The sequence below is a fragment of the Monodelphis domestica genome, chromosome 3, assembly GCF_027887165.1.
Source record: "Monodelphis domestica isolate mMonDom1 chromosome 3, mMonDom1.pri, whole genome shotgun sequence".
Taxonomy (NCBI): domain Eukaryota; kingdom Metazoa; phylum Chordata; class Mammalia; order Didelphimorphia; family Didelphidae; genus Monodelphis; species Monodelphis domestica.
The window spans coordinates 309189757-309210851 of NC_077229.1; the positions used below are offsets into that span (position 1 = coordinate 309189757).

Here is a 21095-nt window from a genome sequence, read left to right on the forward strand (position 1 = left end):
ACTAAAAGGTAGAGCTGAAGAAGAAAGGTTAGAATTAGGGAAGGATATCAAAATGCCAGGGAGTCCACCAGTGACAGTCATAACTTTGAACGTGAATGGGATGAACTCACCCATAAAACGTAGACGAATAGCAGAATGGTTTAGAATCCAAAACCCTACCATATGTTGTCTTCAAGAAACACACATGAGGCGGGTAGACACCCACAAGGTCAGAATTAAAGGATGGAGTAAGACTTTCTGGGCCTCAACTGACAGAAAGAAGGCAGGAGTTGCAATCATGATGTCTGACAAAGCCAAAGCAAAAATAGACCTGATCAAAAGGGATAGGGAAGGTAATTATATTTTGTTAAAAGGGACTTTAGATAATGAGGAAATATCACTAATCAACATGTATGCACCAAATAATATAGCACCCAAATTTTTAATGGATAAACTAAGAGAATTGAAGGAAGAAATAGACAGTAAAACCATATTAGTGGGAGACTTAAACCAACCATTATCAAATTTAGAAAAATCAAATCAAAAAATAAATAAGAAAGAGGTAAAAGGAGTGAATGAAATCTTAGAAAAATTAGAATTAATAGACATATGGAGAAAAATAAATAGGGATAAAAAGGAATACACCTTCTCACCACCACATGGCACATTCACAAAGATTGACCATACATTAGGTCACAGAAACATGGCACACAAATGCAGAAAAGCAGAAATAATAAATGCAGCCTTTTCAGATCACAAGGCAATAAAAATAATTATCAGTAAAGGTACATGGAAAATCAAGTCAAAAACTAAATTGAAATTAAACAATATGATACTTGAAAATTGTTTAGTTAGAGAAGAAATCATAGAAACAATAATTTCACCGAGGAAAATGACAATGGCGAGACATCCTTTCAAACCTTTTGGGATGCAGCCAAAGCAGTAATCAGAGGTAAATTCATATCCCTGAGTACATATATTAACAAACTAGAGAGAGCAGAGATCAATCAATTGGAAATGCAAATAAAAAACTCGAAAGTGATCAAATTAAAACCCCCCAGCAGAAAACCAAACTAGAAATCCTAAAAATTAAGGGAGAAATTAATAAAATCGAAAGTGATAGAACTATTGATTTAATAAATAAGACAAGAAGCTGGTACTTTGAAAAAACAAACAAAATAGACAAAGTACTGGTCAATCTAATTAAAAAAAGGAAAGAAGAAAAGCAAATTAACAGCATCAAAGACGAAAAGGGGGACATCACTTCCAATGAAGAGGAAATTAAGGCAATCATTAAAAATTACTTTGCCCAATTATATGGCAATAAATACACCAATTTAGCTGATATGGATGAATATATACAAAAATACAGACTGCTTAGACTAACAGAAGAAGAAATAGAATTCTTAAATAATCCCATATCAGAAAATGAAATCCAACAGGCCATCAAAGAACTTCCTAAGAAAAAATCTCCAGGGCCCAATGGATTCACCAGTGAATTCTATCAAACATTCAGAGAACAGTTAATCCCAATACTATACAAACTATTTGACATAATAAGCAAAGAGGGAGTTCTACCAAACTCCTTTTATGACACAAACATGGTACTAATTCCAAAACCAGGCAGATCAAAAACAAGAGAAAGAAAACTATAGACCAATCTCCCTAATGAATATAGATGCAAAAATCTTGAATAGGATACTAGCAAAAAGACTCCAGCAAGTGATCAGAAGGGTCATCTACCATGATCAAGTAGGATTTATACCAGGGATGCAGGGCTGGTTCAATATTAGGAAAACCATCCACATAATTGACCACATCAACAAGCAAACCAACAAGAATCACATGATTATCTCAATAGACGCAGAAAAAGCCTTTGATAAAATATAACACCCATTCCTATTAAAAACACTAGAAATCATAGGAATAGAAGGGCCATCCCTAAAAATAATAAACAGTATATATCTAAAACCATAAGCTAATATCATCTGCAATGGGGATAACTAGATGCATTCCCAATAAGATGAGGAGTGAAACAAGGATGCCCATTATCACCTCTACTATTTGACATTGTACTAGAAACACTAGCAGTAGCAATTAGAGAAGAAAAAGAAATTGAAGGCATCAAAATAGGCAAAGAGGAGACCAAGTTATCACTCTTTGCAGATGACATGATGGTCTACTTAAAGAATCCTAGAGATTTAACCAAAAAGCTATTTGAAATAATCAACAACTTTAGCAAAGTTGCAGGATACAAAATAAACCCAAATAAGTCATCAGCATTTCTATATATCTCCAACACAGCTCAGCAACAAGAACTAGAAAGAAAAATCCCATTCAAAATCACCTTAGATAAAATAAAATACCTAGGAATCTATCTCCCGAGACAAACACAGGAACTATATGAACACAACTACAAAACACTCTCCACACAACTAAAACTAGACTTGAGCAATTGGAAAAACATTAACTGTTCATGGATAGGACGAGCCAATATAATAAAAATGACCATCCTACCCAAACTTATTTATCTATTTAGTGCCATACCCATTGAACTCCCAAAATATTTCTTTACTGATTTAGAAAAAAAAAAACATAACAAAATTCATCTGGAATAACAAAAGATCAAGGATATCCAGGGAAATAATGAAAAAAACACATATTATGGGGGCCTTGCAGTCCCAGACCTTAAACTATATTACAAAGCAGCAGTCATCAAAACAATTTGGTACTGGCTGACAGAAAGGAAGATCAGTGGAAGAGACTGGGGGCAAGCGACCTCAGCAAGACAGTATACGATAAACCCAAAGATCCCAGCTTTTGGGACAAAAATCCACTATTCAATAAAAACTGCTGGGAAAATTGGAAGACAGTGTGGGAGAGATTAGGAATTGATCAACACCTCACACCCTACACCAAGATAAATTCAAAATGGGTGAATGACTTAAACACAAAGAAGGAAACCATAAGTAAATTGGGTAAACACAGAATAGTATACATGTCAGACCTTTGGGAGGGGAAAGACTTTAAAACCAAGCAAGACATAGAAAGAGTCACAAAATGTAAAATAAATAATTTCGACTACATCAAATTAAAAAGCTTTTGTACAAACAAAACCAATGTAACTAAAATCAGAAGGGAAACAACAAATTGGGAAAAAATCTTCATAAAAACCTCTGACAAAGGTTTAATTACTCAAATTTATAAAGAGCTAAATCTATTATACAAAAATCCAAGCCATTCTCCAATTGATAAATGGGCAAGGGACATGAATAGGCAGTTTTCAGATAAAGAAATCAAAACTATTAATAAGCACACGAAGGAGTGTTCTAAATCTCTTATAATCAGAGATGCAAATCAAAACAACTCTGATGTATCACCTCACACCTAGCAGATTGGCTAACATGACAGTTATGGAAAGTAATGAATGCTGGAGGGGATGAGGCAAAGTAGGGACATTAATTCATTGCTGGTGGAGTTGTGAACTGATCCAACCATTCTGGAGGGCAATTTGGAACTATGCCCAAAGGACGATAAAAGAATGTCTACCTTTGATCCAGCCATAGCACTGCTGGGTTTGTACCCCAAAAAGATAATGGACAAAAAGACTTGTACAAAAATATTCATAGCTGCTCTCTTTGTGGTGGCCCAAAATTGGAAAACGAGGGGATGCCCTTCAATTGGGGAATGGCTGAACAAATTGTGGTATATGTTGGTGATGGAATACTATTGTGCAAAAAGGAATAATAAAGTGGAGGAATTCCATGGAGACTGGAACGACCTCCAGGAATTGATGCAGAGTGAGAGGAGCAGAACCAGGAGAACATTGTACACAGAGACTAATACACTGTGGTATAATCGAACGTAATGGACTTCTCCATTAGTAGTGGTGTAATGTCCCTGAACAATCTGCAGGGATTGAGGATAGGAGAAAAAACACTATTCATAAGCAGAGGACAAACTGTGGGAGTAGAAACACCGAGGAAAAGCAACTGCCCAACTACAGTGGTTGAGGGGACATGACAGAGGAGAGACTCTAAAGGAACACTCTAATGCAAATACTAACAACATGACAATAGGTTCGAACCATGAACACATGTAATACCCAGTGGAATCACATGTCAGCTATGGTGGGGGGGGGAAGAAAATGATCTTTGTCTTTAATGAATAATGCTTGGAAATGAACAAATAAAATATTATTTTTAAAAAAAAAGAATAAGGGGAGAAGCCAGATATGGCTCAAAGTCGCCTTCCTAGCACTTCAGGAATGCAAAGAAAAATGAGTCTTTTATGTACTCTTCTGACTGGGACACAATCTGGGGTGCTGGGGTGTCTAGGGGAAGCCTGTATCCCCATATCACTTAGACAAAGCTGAAGAGGAAGGGAAGGGAAAATTATAATTCTAAACCCCACCCACCCTGCCTTTGATAGCTTGAAAGCAATAAGTAAAGAAAAAACTTGGGGGTGGGGAGAAGGAACCCTCTTTTCCAGGACTTTAGAGGTTTGCATAGTAGCTTTTTATAACTTTGAATGGCTCCATCCTCTGTTTTTTCTCCTTTTTTTAAATAAAATATTCTTCTGTAATAGTATTGTGGTCATTATACATTTTATGTTGTTTTGATGTTATAAAGATAGGACTCTAATATGGAGTTACTTAGGCTCACTGATTCTAATTCCCCTAAAAGTCTATAGGCTAAGACAGTCAGTTTGTGCTTTTTCACTGTTAACTCTGTATCTAAGCCTTCAGGCAGACATGGCTGGTAGCTTTTCATTGAATGAAACTGATTTATCCACTGTGCTCTCTTTTGTCTTTCTCATTATGTTGCCTTAGATAGTAACTGTTACATAATTCCCCTCACCCCACATTTTGTGGTCCCAATAAAGAAACTCTCCCTACCCAAGTCTAGTATCAATAAGTGTCCCCCTCCCCAAGAACATTTCTTCTACATCTGGGGTGTCCCCCTCCCACATGTAGTACCACTATAGAATGTTTTCAAATATAATTTTGCTACTTGAACCTTAACTGCGTTTACTCCCTGATGTGTCTCCCTCCCTCTCATACTATGTGAATTTCTTACATATATTATAGGGGTGTACCTCTGTCTGTTTATATTGCCACATGGGGTGTATGTGTATGGGGGATGGGGGTGGCTGTGTCTGTGTATTCTTTTGTTTGCCTCTTTGCTTCACTGCACAATAATAAAGTTTTTGGTTAAAAAAAATCTTTCTATAATTTTTCTAGAAATTCCCAAACCCAAGCTTTTGCTTTAAACTGAGTCAGAAGATTAAATAAAGCAAATATAAATTGAATATGCATGAAGAGTGGGTAAGTCTCAGTATTTGGGGGTATCGTAGCCCACAAAACAACTGGCTTCAAAAACAAGATACCAAAAAGAACTTTTGTTAAAGGGAATAAGCTAACATTTCCAGCAACAGGAATGAAACTCCAGTAATGACCCTGCAAAAAAACTGCAGCCAATACAGGAAACCTGGCATCACTAAGTTGATCCAGATGGAAACTTCCAAGAGACTAATTAGAGTAGTTATTTTTATTCAGACCACCCCCAGAGAATCAGTGGGTCCCAAGGCAATTACAAATAAGGAGATTCACCTGGCCAGATTTCAGCTGCTACCTGTCTGAGCTGGTGTTGTAGACAATATCACTGAACAGGGACTGATAGTGGTCATTGTTATAACAAGAACCAATAGACACTTTTGTTCACCCTGTTTTTCCATATAAAGTCTTCTGCAAATTACCTGCCTCCTTCAGTTTATCCCTAATGTTTTTAGTTTCCTAGAATGAAGTCAGGGGCTGACATTTCCATCTGTGAGGCAAAAAGGGCACCTTTTTTTTTTTGACAAGTTGGAGATTCTTGAGCCAGTTGGGCTTCAGAGGCAACTGGTGATTTTTTAAGAGAATTTACAATCCTGATTCTAGAAAATTGTTCCTCAGTTGCAGCCAATATCTATCTGCCATCCCAACAGAATCTTATGTCTAAAAAGATATTCCAGAGAAAGAAATGAAGGAAAAGGTTTTCTTCCCCACCTAAGTCCAGCAACATTCCCCTGTCCCAGATCCAGCCCCTGATGACTCTTAGAGCAAAACCAGCAAAGACAGAAAGCAGCTGCTCAGTAGCTAAGATTGATGCTACATAGATCCCTCCAATTTCTTTCCAGCTATAACATTTCCCACAGTGAAAAGAGCACTACTTTCCAACCCAGTCATACCACCTTTTAGCCTGTGTATAATTTGAGATGGTCCTGGTAGTATGAAGATGCTCTCTTTGCTTAAAGGATCATCTCTTCATCCTCTTCATTTTCCCACTGCTTATCTCTCACACCAATATTCTCTGGAACCTCCCCATGTATAATTTGTTGATTCTTCCAAGCCCTATTCAACATCTTGCTGCAGGTATCTTTTAGACACTAAATGAAGCAAATACTCATTCAGGTGCCAGAGCTTGCTAACCATTGCCTATACCAGAAGCCCTTCAGTCTTCACCACACCCTGACCTCGGTTTCTCAGCCCAGTTCTCTTTAGTGTGAGCTTTGCATTAGCCAAGGCCAATCCCATTTGTAACTGTCTGCCCCTGTCCACTTTGTGAGACAAGCTCTCATTCAAGTTGCAAAGTACAGTTAACTCATTCCAGACTTCATTCTGCCTTCAGCTCTACCCATGCTTGATTTCCTAACCCCAGTTCATCTATTTCAGACCTCACATAAGATGAGGTCATAACCATTAGGGTCCAATAGTTGTGTCCCAAGGATCTAAAAAGTCTCTATCTGCCCAAAAAGTTCAAAGAAAGAAGAAAGGAACCCATGATACAAAAATAGAGCACCTCTTTTTTGTAGTAATAAAGAAATGGAAACTAAGAGGGTGTCCATTATTAGGGGAATAGCTGAAAAAAATATGATCTATCAATGCCATGGAATACTACTACTTCTATGGTTATATAAAGCAATACCATAGAATACTACTATGAGTATTATCAAAGATAAATTTGTGAAGATTTGCATGAACTTTTTCAAAGTGATGTGAATAAAACCAGTAGAACAATTTCTACATTATGTAAGGATAATTTTAGTGTGTTGACTTAAAATCTAGATTTTAATGGTCTCCAAGGATGATTCCCAAATAATAAAATGCCCAAGTCAGCTGGGAATTATGGAGATTTTAATTAATATAGAGAGAAAGAATTAAGGGAGAGAGAGAGAGAGAGAGAGAGAGAGAGAGAGAGAGAGAGAGAGAGAGAGAGAGAGAGAGAGAGAGAGAGAGAGAGAGAGAGAGAATTTAAACTGCTCTGGCTCAGGCTGATCCAGGCAGTAGTTAAAAGCCTTGGCCAAAGTGGCCTTCCTGAGTCTAAAGGAAAGGGAGTCAGTCTTATCACTCACCATGAGACCGTCTCCAAGGAAGCTCCAGTCCTCCACTGAACTCAATCTCCTGAACTGAGTTCCGAACCAAATTCCACTCCAAACTGAATTGCCTGAACTGACTTTTTACCCCTCCTTTTAAAGAAAATTTCTCTTGTCACCTCCCCTAAATTTTTACATCTACCAATCACAGTAGACATTTTCTCCAGGACTGCCCATTCTTTAATTGTCACCACTCTTTAGTTCTCACCTTCTCTGGTTAGATTTTCTCCAGGACTATCCACTCTTTAGTTCTCACCTTCTCTGATTAGATTATATCTTTTGAGTACTTCACACTTCTTTGTTAAGCTTGCCTTTTGTGAGTTACTTGACCTTTTTGTGATTAATTTAACCTTTATAGGTACTTAACACCTTTTTGTATTAAATCTAAAAATAGAATTAGTTTAAGTTCTAGCTTCACTATAAGGTATGAGTTAAGTACCTTCTTGTTCAATAAGGAGTTTACAACTTTATCTTCCCCTAAAGTATATCTAAGTATGGGTGGAGTAATGTAAAGTTCCCAAGACATTACTGATTCTTGTTAGACCAAGCATTCCATTGTTACAATAAGGAAATAGCTAAATAAAATCTTCTAAAGTATAGTCTGAGTAGTTTTTAAGATTCACAATTAACGATAAAATTGTAAAGAAAAATAACTTTGAAAAACTTAACAACTCTCAGGAATGTAATGAACAATCATGATTCTAGAAGAAGGATGACAAAGAAGCCAATGATGACAAATATATGATAGACTCAAGACGTAGAATAAGACAAACATTTTCAGATATAACCAATGTGGGAATTTGTTTTGCTTGCCTCTCCACATTTGTTTCCTTTTTTTCCACAATTTTTTCTTTCAGAATTAAAAAGGAGTAGAAATAAAACATAAATTGCTACACCCTATCTTTCTGTATAAAGTGTTCCAAAAAATCTTTGCCTCCTTCAGGGATATCATACATATATTTCTCAAGTTTTTGTGGAGAGAGGGATCAACATGGAAATCTAGAGATTCCCAGTTTATTTAGTTTGAGGGTAGAAACCCCAGGTTTTGACCTTGTTACAGGAAAGGTTTCCCCCAGAGGGAATATCCCACTTCACCAGACAATAGACATCCACTTCAGGTGAGAGGTAGACCCCATCCGAATTCAAGTAGCTCTTTTGTCTCCAGAAGCCTATCCCAGTATATCAAACCCTCCTTTTGAGGATCAAACTTGGGACCTTCAGCTTTCGAGACTGATGTGCAACCTACTGCACCAAAGCTGAAGTGGATGTGGCTATGATCCAAGAAATAAGAAAACCCTCCAGTATACCTGGACATTTCATGCCATGTGACTAGACCTAGAGTCCTACAGAAAGATAAAGCTTCTCAGTTCCAACCACAGGAGCTACTGATAAACTAGAGAATATCCAGTGGAGAATGGCTATGATGGTGAGGGGTCTCAAGACTGTGCTATAAAAGTATCATTTGAAGAAACAGGACTTTTAACTTGAAGAAAAGAAAGTGTGGGAAGACATGAAGGTTGTCTTTATGAATTAGAAGACCTGTTTTGCAAAAAAAAAATTGTTATATGTGGCCCCACAGGACCAAACTATGAATAGTAGGTAGAAAATATAGGGAAATTTAAGTTTGATATAAGGGGAAATCTCCTAACAATTAGGACCATCCAAAATGTAATGGGCTTCCTCATTATTTGTTGAATTGCCCCTTCCTAGAGGTCTTCAAGAAAAAAACTGGATATCCACTTGTCAAGCAGGCTTATTTAGAGGGGGATTTATGATTGAATGCAGAACTCAGCCCTGCCATCCAAATCAAAGTTGGAAGGCCATTTGTTTGATCTGTTGTAGAGAAGAGTCTTATTCAAGGTTGTGATTAACTACAAAGTATCTGAGTTCCCTTCCTTCTTTCATTTCCCTGGCAGCTATGCTCCTCCTGGCTCTTTCATGCCTTAAGAACTTCTTCCTCCTGAAAGATCATATCAGTTCTGGAATTCAGACTTCATTCTTACGCTCTGCCCTGGCTGTCCCTTCTTCTGATTACTAGAATTTTCACTTGAGGAGGGTGTCCAAGACAGCAATCTAACTTCTTTATTATGCCCTTGCACTGGATATTTTCCATTCCTACACCACCCCTTTTCAGCTTCCTTTTATGTATCCTCTTTCCCCATTTGAACATAAGCTCCTTGACGACAAGAATTATCTTTTGCCTTTCTTTGTATCCCCAGAACTTGACACAAAGTAGGTGCTTAATAAATATTTACTAACTGCTGAACTTTCCCCTCTGAGATGTAGAGATCCCAAAATTAAGACTTAGTTTTGTGAATGGACTGTATATAAACAATCAAGAAGAGAACTAAAAATTGCTGTCCCATTATCCCCTCTTTTCCATCAGTTGTATTTCTGTAGCCAAAATGAACAGGCAGTAGAGAGAGCAGGAAGGAACAAAGAAGCAGGCTGGTGAAGCAAGGAGTGTTCTGAAAGATCAAGCAGATGAAATACTTCCTGCTGAACAAGAGCTATCATGAGCAAGTCAACTTCTGAGCTGTATTCATAAAAATAAAACACAAAAGACCCAACAATTTTCCAAATAATTTTTGTAGATGAGACTACATTTATGTCAATGGGCTCCTAGTATTGTTTCTAAGGAGAAAAGTTCTGAATGTTCTGAGAAGAGGCTAAAATTTTCCATTTTGCAATTCTGAGAGGCTCAAAGCAAAATACTCTTCCATTACAAGTAGACTGCCAAGATCTCCAACAGGTCCTAGAGCTCTAATCAACATGTCAGAGCTAAATAATGTTTTTAAGTTAAAAGTTCCAAGTTGCTTCCACTCTGGAAAAATAGCAAGGAAAATATAAGGACATTTTCAGATCAGTATCCAATGTCTAGCACAATACTTTGCACACTCAGAAGGCACTTAATAAATGTGTTGAATTTGTTTGAAGTGAACAGGCAAGGTTTCTGAATTATTCATCTAAATAAAATTAATGGTCATGTCATTTTGATATACCTGATAGCAAATGAAAGAGGTGTCTTCCCCTAGTAATCAGTCCCAAATGGCCCCATGCATAGGAACAACGGTACAGCATAACAACAAATAAATAATGTAGCAAAAAGTACATAGACGGCTGGTCCTAGTGTAAATAAAATCTAGGTTCAAGTTTTCTTTCTTACACATATTAGCAGTATTACTATGATTAAATGTTAAATTTAATGGTTGAACTTAAATTATATGAAATAATGTGGTCACTGAAATTATTATATCTCAAGTCAGAAGTTTATTTATCAAAATAGAGAGAAAACAATAAAGTAGAGAAATGTGAAAGAGGTTAGAGAAAATACTTATATGAGTCCTCAGCCAGGAGGCTTCCTCCAAGATGGAAGCTAGTCTCTTAGGAAACTAGGAAGGGAGTCAGCCTTTTCACTCACCCAATGAACTAGTTCAGGAATCAGAGTCTAAGTGAAGATCCACACTGCAGTCTCCAATGAAGTTCCCTCAAAGACTTTCTTCAGGAAACACTCTCCAAGAGGCTCAACTTCACCAGACTGCTCCAGCCAAAGGATTTTGTGGCTTTTATGGTGGTTTCCTGTCCCTGCCCCTTTTTATAGGGGCCAATCACAGTTTCCAAATTGTCCAACAGTGTCTATGGGATTGACTTTTCACCTCTAAAGGTGTTAACTCTCCTCCTAGGATTCACATGTTTCTGAGTGTGTAAACTCTTAAAAAGAATTCACATATTTCTGGTTGTTTGAGTTAGAAAAAAGGGTGGAACTCTCCAAATATCTTACTGGCTTCTCACCTAGCACTAAGAAGGGTGTGAATTCACTAAGTGGTTTCTGAGCTCCTCCATCTAGTTCAAGTTTGTGTTGATTCAATAAAAAGGTAGACAAAGGAGAGTTAATCTTGTCTTCACAATCTAGTGAGGTATTTAAATTAGTGTTAACCAAAGTTTTAATTCCAACTAGGCAAAGAGAATAAAGGATTTCCCTTTTCACAAGTGTAAACTCAGAATAGACAAAGAGAACCAAGAATTTCTTTTGACAATAACCATCGTAATCCGGTGTTTGAGAAATGTGAAAATCCCAGATTTGAGGATAAAAACTCACTTTTTGACAAAAACTGCTGGGTAAATAGGAAAACAGCTTGGTAAAAATTAAATATAGATCAATATATAACAAGATAAGGCCAAAATGTGTACAAAATTTACACATAAAGGATGATACCATAAGCAAATTAGGGAAGAGTAGAATAGTTTTACCTAACAGATTTGTGGATAAAGTAAAAATGTATAACTAAAAAAACAGAAAACATTACAATATACAAAATGAATTTTTATTACATCAAATTGAAAAGTTCTTAAATCAAATAAAACCAAAGCAGCCAAAATTGGAAAGCAATTAGAAACTGAGAAATGTTTACGGGTTTTTCTGATAAAGATCTCATTTCCAAAATATATAGAAAAATGAGTCAAATTAATAAGAATTCAAGTCATTCCTCAACTGATAAATGGAAAAAAGAGAGAGTTCTGAGAAGAAATAAAAGTTATCTATACTCCTCTGAAAAAAATTTTTTTTTATATATTAGTAGAAAAACACACACACACACACTCACTTCCAGGGCTTGATTTGGCCACTAGAACCAGTCCTGGTTCCCTGGGGAACCAAAGCCCAGACAGAGAGGGAGGAGCCACATAGCAACTGAGAGCTGGTTCGATTTTCTGAGGACAACCCCTGTCTCCAAGAGATTTCAGAACACTTTAAACAATCTGGCTAGTCCTGCAGGGATGAAGATGTTAACTCAGCCCGGCCCCCTGAACTGGGAGACCACGTGATAATCTGAGGGGCGGGGCAGAGGGACACAGAATAACCTTTTAAGGCAGAAAGGGGAGGTCCCTGCTAAAGGCACACCCTGGCCGGAAGTTGTCAGCCTTCCTAAGGGGAAGGATCAACACTTCCTGCACAGGTGGGGAGTAACGGTCTGGTCACTATAGTCCTTGCTCAGGTGATTTTCCTCCTCTTCTGGAGCCACCATGGCACTGGAGACCGTTCCCAAAGATTTGCGACATCTGCGAGCTTGTCTTCTCTGTTCCTTGGTTAAGACAATAGACCAGTTTGAGTATGACGGCTGTGATAATTGCGATTCATACCTACAGATGAAAGGGAACCGAGAGATGGTGTATGACTGCACAAGTTCTTCTTTTGACGGGATCATTGCAATGATGAGCCCGGAGGATAGCTGGGTCTCTAAATGGCAGCGAGTCAGTACCTTCAAGCCTGGAGTTTATGCAGTGTCTGTCACTGGCCGCCTGCCTCAAGGAATCGTGCGGGAGCTGAAGAGCCGAGGTGTGGTTTACAAATCTAGAGACACTGCGGTAAAGACCTAGGGAGCCACGGAGGGCTCCAACCCACTCTGCTCTCAACCCTTACCACTACAGAGATTTTGCTGGACAACAAAGTACTATTTTTTCCCTGCCCTTTCTTCATCCGCCAGTCTTAGAGGATTGTCAGGAGCAGAAATGAATGTGGGAAAATTGATTCTGGGCTGTTGAAAAAGGGTTGGATATAAAGGGTTATGGAGATGTTGAGAGAGTACTCTGCTTTCATAAGTGCTAGGCTATTAGATAGTGAATGGGTCATATGATAATAAATGTAAACTCTTGCACTTTCCTTCCCCAAAGAGAAATAAAAACAAAATGATGAGTGTTTTCCTTGATCAGCCTTGATATACTTGGAATTCTAAGTTCTCTATAGTTTGAAATAACCTATCCCAACAGCATATGATAGTGGATGGGGGGTGTTCAGGAAGCATCAGATAGCTCATAAACTTTTAGTGTACTTTTCACCCAACTGTTGCTCCAGGAAAGAGTAGCTTCACAGCTATTACACTCTAGGAAACCAATCTTAGCAGACTGACTAAACTAAATTGAGAGTAACCATCAGTTCTCGAACCTAGGTGAATTGGGGGGGGGGGGGGAGGGGGAGCATGTCTAGCCATGTGTACTAAGCTTTCCTCTGGCAAAATGGGCAGTAGAGGACTTTTGTTCTAATGGACAAGGAGGAGGTTCAAGCAGGTGCTTTCTGGACCTAAAAACTTAGCCAGACATTGACGATATCAAAGAAAGAGAGTAAAGCCATTGACTCTGCTGCTCTGCCTCACTTAAATTCAATTCAGAAGTGATCAAGACATCACACTGAGATATCAGAGGTCTTCTTCCAAATGAAGGATGAACAGAACTCAAAATAAGAGGATATGAATTCAAAACTTGCTTGAACTCTCACTGGCGGGGGATTGTGGTAATTCCTTTAACCTCTCTATGCATGTTTCTTCATCTGAAGAAATTAACTTCAATCACCTTTCTATCTCTAAATCTATGACTCCATGATAATATGATGCCAGCTCTATCACCTATTCTTTGTCATTATCTACTCTTAACTCTGGCCAAATTGGACTACTTACTGCTCTGAATAACCCATGTGCCCCACCTCCCCTTCTCCCTCTTCACCAGTTGAAGTTCTATCTGGTCTTTAAAATCCCAGCTAAAACATTATTTCCTACAAGAAGCTTCCCCTCATTCCTCACAATGATCTTTTGCCTTATGTTTTATGGACCTAATTTACTTATCGTGCATTGTTGTTTTATTGTTATTAATTTGGATTTTAAGGGAATTGTGATTAGAACAGCAAGTGGGTATGAGATTGAGTACACCACAGTGACTGCTTCTTGTGACTCATTTCTGGGACTGGCACCATTCCCTTTCTATTTAGTAATTTCTGTCTTGTGAGAAAATTTATTCAATGGTTGGAATTGGTAGGAGGGGATTATAGTGCATTATTTGAACCTAACTCTTCAAGGCTGGGCAACTGAACTACATCTAGGATCTAAGCCTATAGCACCCATGCTAAAAAGGACACACAGAGAATCCACTCTGAGGAGACACCTGCAGTTGCCAACCAGAGTTCATTAATAAAAAAACAGAAGATATTCCTCACTCACCCACCTCTCTGCCCTCTCTGCCCAGCAGTCCAATGGGAGCACTTCCTCTCCTGTCTGGGTAAGGAGCTGAGGGGGAGGGAGGGGCTCACCTGCTGAGTGAGGGTGCCAAACAGATGGCAGCCTGTTGAGTCTGTGGTGAAGATGATTTCCATGGGTCGGGGTTGGAGAGGAGCTAGGTTTGAGGGGAGCATAGCTCACAGCATGGCACATAGCTGGAGGGGGGCGAAATTCTTGGGTCACTGTCCTCCCCCTCTCATCACCCATCTTCCTGCCCAGCAGCTCAATGGGGATGTTTCCTCAAGGGGGGCAGGTGAGGTAAATTCTCCATCACTGATCTAACCTATGCTGACCAGAAACTCAATCAGGTCTGAAGACTGAAGGGAAGAGTTTTCTTACAATGATGCTTCTCAACCAACCATATGTCTTCTCAAAACTGGTCCCATCCTGGTCAGTTATTATATCTATGTTCCTTTGAATACAGAAACTTGGGACACCTTTTTCTGATTTCAGGTTCTCCTCCCAATTTAGAACCTAACCCTAAACCTAAATAATTGTTTTCATTAATTGATATTTTCCAAAGTAATTGCAATGCATAAAAATCTGTCTTTCCCTGAATAGGAGATCCATCCCTAAGCTTAGGAGGTCTGGTCCTGACTTGTTACACAGTTGGAATGTACTGCTTGATAAACTGATATGCTCAGAAGCTCAAACATTTGTTCCCTCAATCATTTCACTTTTCATACTCCACAGGACATCTCCACCTACAGCCTGTTGGCAAAGATGTGTCACCTGTGCCTGGGTGGTAGGGAGGGGACTATTCTGTTCTCCCTCTCCACAATGTCCAAGGACATTTTTGCATGCCCCTCCCCTCTGTCCAGCTGCCCAATGGGAGCACTTCCTCCCTCCACTGTCTGAGGTAATTCAGGGAGCTCACAGGCAACTTCAAGTTGCAGATTGGGCACATGACTTTGAAAAGGTTTGCCAATGCTGCCCTAGAGAATTCTGAGAATATTCGTATGTCTTATAGAAAAGCTTTTTCAGGTACCCCAAAATCTCATGAAATGCAATGGTTGCAATAAATGCTTAATAAGTGAATTTATTATTATTAAGTAAGTTTATTTAATTGAATTTAGGTTAACTACTATGGCTACTAAGACATGAGTTTCAAGTATCTGGAAATAATTTTAGAAAATGAATGAGATATCCATTTTAAATTACCCACTTATTAAGGGATGGCCAAATATACTGAATTAAGATTTCTTAATACCTCATCAAAAGTGGCATCATGGTTTTAAAAGAGGTTTTTTTTTTCAAGAGAGAGATATCTGTCATGAAAGATTACACATGAATTTGGAGACATTGATAAGAACTCACTTGACTAGATCATAAAAAATATCTCAAATAACAATATGATTAAAAGGATGCTTGAAATAAAGAAAGAGCACAATGAACAAGTTTGGAAGAATGCTTTGAAAGGAAAAGATGCTGATCAAATGCCGAAAGTAGCATTTAATAAACCCAACAAATGAAATTTAGAACCAATATGATCAGACTTATTTTGTTTGGTCTCTTTTTTGTGTGTGTGGAGAAATGACTCCTCTTAAACATTTTCTTGGGCAAAGAGAGGGGAAACATGAGGCTGATATGAGACATTGTTCATCTCATTAAAACCCCTGCCAAATGTAAATTTAAAACCCAGGGTTTATTCTACACTGTGGAACAAGACGGGTTAGCCACCTTCTATGGAGGAGGGTCATTCCCATCTACTTCCCCCATGCTTTGTTCAACTTTTTCATTACTCAGGGGAACAGAGGAGGTGAGGAGACCCCAAGTTAAGAAAGGAACCCAGTCTTCTTCCAGGCCACATTATGGTGGGTTTCAATGGTTGGAAAATGCAAAAGTCAAGTTTAAAGTTGTCAATAGTAATTCTATTAATGTTAAAAGCACTACTATACAGTCTTACAACCTTAGTGTCATCCTCAATTTCACTCTCACAATCATCCTCATATCCAAACTGTTGTCACCCTATGCATTCCTTTTGTCAACCTGGAAAAACACAGAACCACTAAAACAATTACAAAGAAGAAATCTTTAATCAGGACAAGGGAGACAGTGCTTTTATGGCTACCACAAAAGAGTCATGCACACACACAACAACAATACCACCCTGAGCTAAGCTCTGAGACTCTGGGAACATTGTTTAAGGGAAAATACACCAGGAATGGTAATTTCCATCACTAGGCAATTTCCATTTAATGGATGAAATTGGGGTTTTATGTAGCCTTTAGGAAGTATAGGAATGAAGGGCAACTGATTGACTTACATGGAGACTAAGGAGGATTCAAAAAAGAGGCTAGCCTACCTAGAAGAAGCCTAGCTACAATGGGAAAAACTTCTAAGATGAAAAAGTACTTAAGATTTGATTATATCCTATATTAATCTTCTCTAGGCTGCGATCTTTAGGTACTTCGAGGTTTCATAAAACAAAGTTGTCATTTTCCATTCATTCCACTACACTCATAGCAAAACCCTAACATTCTATGCCTACTAGTCAGTCTCTTTGCTTCAAATTTCTCCCCATCTTAGGTTATCCTCAACTCAACTCAACTCTCAAAATTGTTTTCTTAAAATATAGGTGTGACCATGTTACTCCAATACAAACTCCAGGGGTTCCTCAATAACCACAAAATCAAATATGAAACCCTCTGTCTAACTTTTGAAGTCCTTCAGAAGCAAGACCTTTAATAGCTTTCTAGTCTTATATTTGGCTTTCCTCCACATACCCAACACTCCAGTGAAAGTGGCCTTCTTGCTATTCCTTGAAGTCTGACACTCTTGTCTGTGCACTTCATTGAATTTCCTTTAAATTTGGAATTCTCCCTCTTTACCTCCATCTCCTGACTTCTCTACCTTCCTTCAAGATGCTCTCCTTTTTTCCTCTGGGCCTCATTCCTAAATCTTGGGACTTCTTTTTCCACCATTCACAACTTTCTTCCCCTAGATGATCCTGCAATCCCTTATACCCTTCCTTTATGGATCAGTTCCCCCAGAACTTCCTTTTTAAGGATAGAACCTGGCCAGACCTGTTTATTCCTTCATTCTTCTCCAGGTCCCTCTGTTGTTTCTCTGGAATTCTTTCTCCCTTCCTCTTAAGTGCTTTCTTCTCCCTGCCTACCCAGGTGCTTTTAAACCTCTTTATGTGTAATCTTCTCTAATTAGAATGTAAGCTCCTTGAGAGCAGAGATCATCTTTATTCTTTTATTTGCCTCAATATTCCCTGTGATTAGTACTAGTCAATACTTTTTTTTAAAAAACCCTTACCTTCCATCTTAGAATCAATACTGTGCATTGGTTCCAAGGCAGAAGAGTGGTAAGGGCTAGGCAATGGGGGTCAAGTGACTTGCCCAGGGTCACACAGCTAGGAAGTGGCTGAGGCCAGATTTGAACCTAGGACCTCCCGTCTCTAGGCCTGTCTCTCAATCCACTGAGCTACCCAGCTGCCCCCACTAGTCAATACTTAATAAATGATTACTTACTGACTTGATTCACCTCAAATCCCTCCTTCTACATGAGGCCTTTCCCAGTTCCCATCCACACTGCCCACCTAATATGATTGTCTTACCTCTCTCTCTCTCTCTCTCTCTTTCTCTCTCTCTCTCTCTCTCTCTCTCTCTCTCTCTCTCTCTCTCTCTCTCTCTCTCTCTCTCTTTCTGTGTGTGTGTGTGTGTGTGTGTGTGTCTCCCTCTTGGAAACACACACACACACACAAACACACTATGGACATGATTGTTTGCAAACTATTTTCTTCTTTAGATTGTTAGTTCCTTGAAGCCAGGGACCATTCTTTTTGTCTTTCTCTTTTACCATCAGTGTTTAACACTGTAAACTAAGGCACAAACCCTACCAGTCCTGAGTTGTCTTTCCCTGAAGGAAAGTTTATGGAAGAAATACAATGTCAAGCACAGACCTCGATAGGACTCAAATCCCTGTTTCTCAAAGAGAAGAAAACTGGAGGGGAAACTGTGCCTCTATAAGCCAAGAATAATCAAACAGATACACATGAAAATGGGAGCTTTCAGCCTAGTGCTGGATGAGCCCAGTTTGAGGACAACATGGATTATGTATATCTTATATATTTTTCTGACAAAGAGAGGTGGGAAAGGGGCTGAGGGATCAGACGTGTTATGGGCAGAGAGTTCAGGTATGAGGTGGTTAGAGAGTGCCAGGGGGGTCAAAAGTTCAAGAGCAGGAGACACAGAATTCTTGGTACTTTTTGGTAGTCAACAAGATAACCAGAGATAATATAACTGAATTCAAGACTTAAGTACAAACAATAAGATAAGTAGGGTGACACACAAGAGTTGGAGGCCAGATGACAACAAAGGATGTTTCAAAAAATCCAAAACTAGGGACAGCATAGGCTAGTATGAGTGTTTCCATGCATGCCTTTTATCACCACTATTATTTAATATTGTATTAGAAATGCTAGCAGTAATAGAGAAGAAGAAATCAAAGGAATTAAAGTAGGCAATGAGGAAACCAAACTATTACCCTTTGCAGATGATATGATGATATACTCAGAGAATCCTAGAAAATCAACTAAAAAACAAGTGGAAATAATTAATTTTAGTAAAGTTCCAGACTACAAAATAAATCCACATAAATCATCAGCATTTCTATATATTACCAACAAAGTCTAGCTGTTAGAGTTAGAAAGAGAAATTCCATTTAAAATCACTCTAAACAACATAAAATACCTGGGAATCTACTTGACAGGGTAGGCACAGGTATTATATTAATACAAATATAAAATGCTTTTTCACACAAATAACGTCAAATCTAGACAACTGGGAAAAATTAATTATTCATAGACAAGCTGAGACAATACAATAAAAATGCCAATTCTACCTAAATTAATTTATTTATTCAGTGCCATACCAAAGTACCAAATGATTATTTTATAGAACTAGAAAAAATAATAATGTTCATTTGGAAGAATAAAAGGTGAAGAATATCAAGGGATCTAATAAAAAAAATATGAAGAAAAGTGCCATAGCAGTATCAGATTGCAAACTGTACTATGAAATAGCAATCATCAAAACAATCTGGTATTGGCTAAGAAATAGAACGGTAGATCGATGGAATAGATGAGATATACAATATACAGTGGTAAATGACCTTAGGAACCTCATGTTTGATAAATCCCCAAATCCCAGGTTTTGGGATAAGAATTCACTATTTTTTAAAAAAATCTTCTGGGAAAATTGAAAACCAGTATGATAGAGGCTAGATATAGATCAATATACTATACCAAGATAAGGTCAAAATGGATATACAATTATATATAAAGTGATGCCATATCTAAATTAGGGGAACACAAAGTAGTTTGCCTGGCAAATCTTTGGAGAAGGGAAAATTTTATGACAAAATAAGTGATAGAGACTATTATAAGATATAAAATTAATACATTAATTAAAAAGCTTTTGTACAAACAAAATTAATGTACCAAGATTAGGAGGGAAATGGCAAAATGAGAAAAAATTTTCAAAACAAATTTCTCTGATAAAGGTCTAATTTCACAAATGTGTAGAGGATAAAGTCAAATTTATAAGAATACAAGCCATTTCTCAACTGACAAATTTTAGTCAAAGGATATGAACAAGCAATTTGAGATGAAGAAGTTGAAGCTATAAATAATCATATGAAAAAATGTTCTAAATCACTCTTGGTTAGAGGAATGCAAATGAAAACAACTCTAAGGCACCACTTCACACATATAAGATTGATCAATATGACAATAAAGGAAAGTGATAAATGTTGGAGGGGATATGGCAAAAATAGGACCCTAATACCTTGTTAGTAGAGTTATAAACTGATTCAACCATTCTGGAGAACAATTTGGAACTCTGTCCAAAGCACTATAAAACTGTACATTCTCTTTGGTCCTGTGATACCACTATTGCATCTGTATCCCAAAGAGATAATTTAAAAAGAGGAAAGGATATACTTGTACAAAAATATTTATAGCAGCTCTTTTTGTAGTTGCAAAGAATTGGAAATTGAGGGGATGTCCGTCAAAAATGGCTGAATAAATTGTGGTACATGTTGGTGTTGGAATACTATTGTTCTATAAGAAGAGATAAGATGATTTCTGATGTAATGAAAATAAAGCATGCTAAGTACCTTACAAATCACATACTATTAAGTAAACATCAATTATTATTTTACACTATTCACAGCACAAAGGGATATTTATATTGCTTTTATATCCTGGAAAATTTGTTGAAGAAATAATTAAATGTAATTTTGCATTATTTAGCTAAAAGTTCTTTTAAGTGATTTATTTTGACAGGTTCAACTTGCAAAATTTCAGCAGTAAATCTTTTTTAAAGACATTAGAAAAAAAAATTTTTAATATCTGAGGAAGTACAATTTTTAAACACTTACATCAGCTTAGGAAATGAAGAGACAAAAAAAACTTCTTCCGTAGTTTAAAGAGTTTATATAACTTTTATTTAGGAATATTGAAGCCAAAAGAATGAAGGTAGTAATCTCATTTTCTTTCATTACCATCCCCACTTGCATGTCAGATAAAGGCTTAAAAAGTTGGGATATGATGACTGGGAAAGAATTACCCTTACATTAGCAAAAGATTAGCAGATGAGTGTTGAGCATCATCAGTGTGTCTAGCACTTGGACAGATTATTCCTTGATGTT

The 21095-nt window shown here is 37.7% G+C and overlaps 1 protein-coding gene across 1 annotated transcript; it reads left to right on the forward strand.

Moving 5' to 3' along the window:
- The first annotated feature begins 12110 nt into the window (after nucleotides 1–12110).
- Nucleotides 12111–13097, forward strand: LOC100022141 (transcription elongation factor SPT4-A-like). The gene has a single exon (XM_016431518.2). The coding sequence runs from the start codon at nucleotides 12415–12417 to the stop codon at nucleotides 12766–12768; it is 354 nt and encodes a 117-aa protein (XP_016287004.1). The 5' UTR covers nucleotides 12111–12414; the 3' UTR covers nucleotides 12769–13097.
- Nucleotides 13098–21095: the final 7998 nt, after the last annotated feature.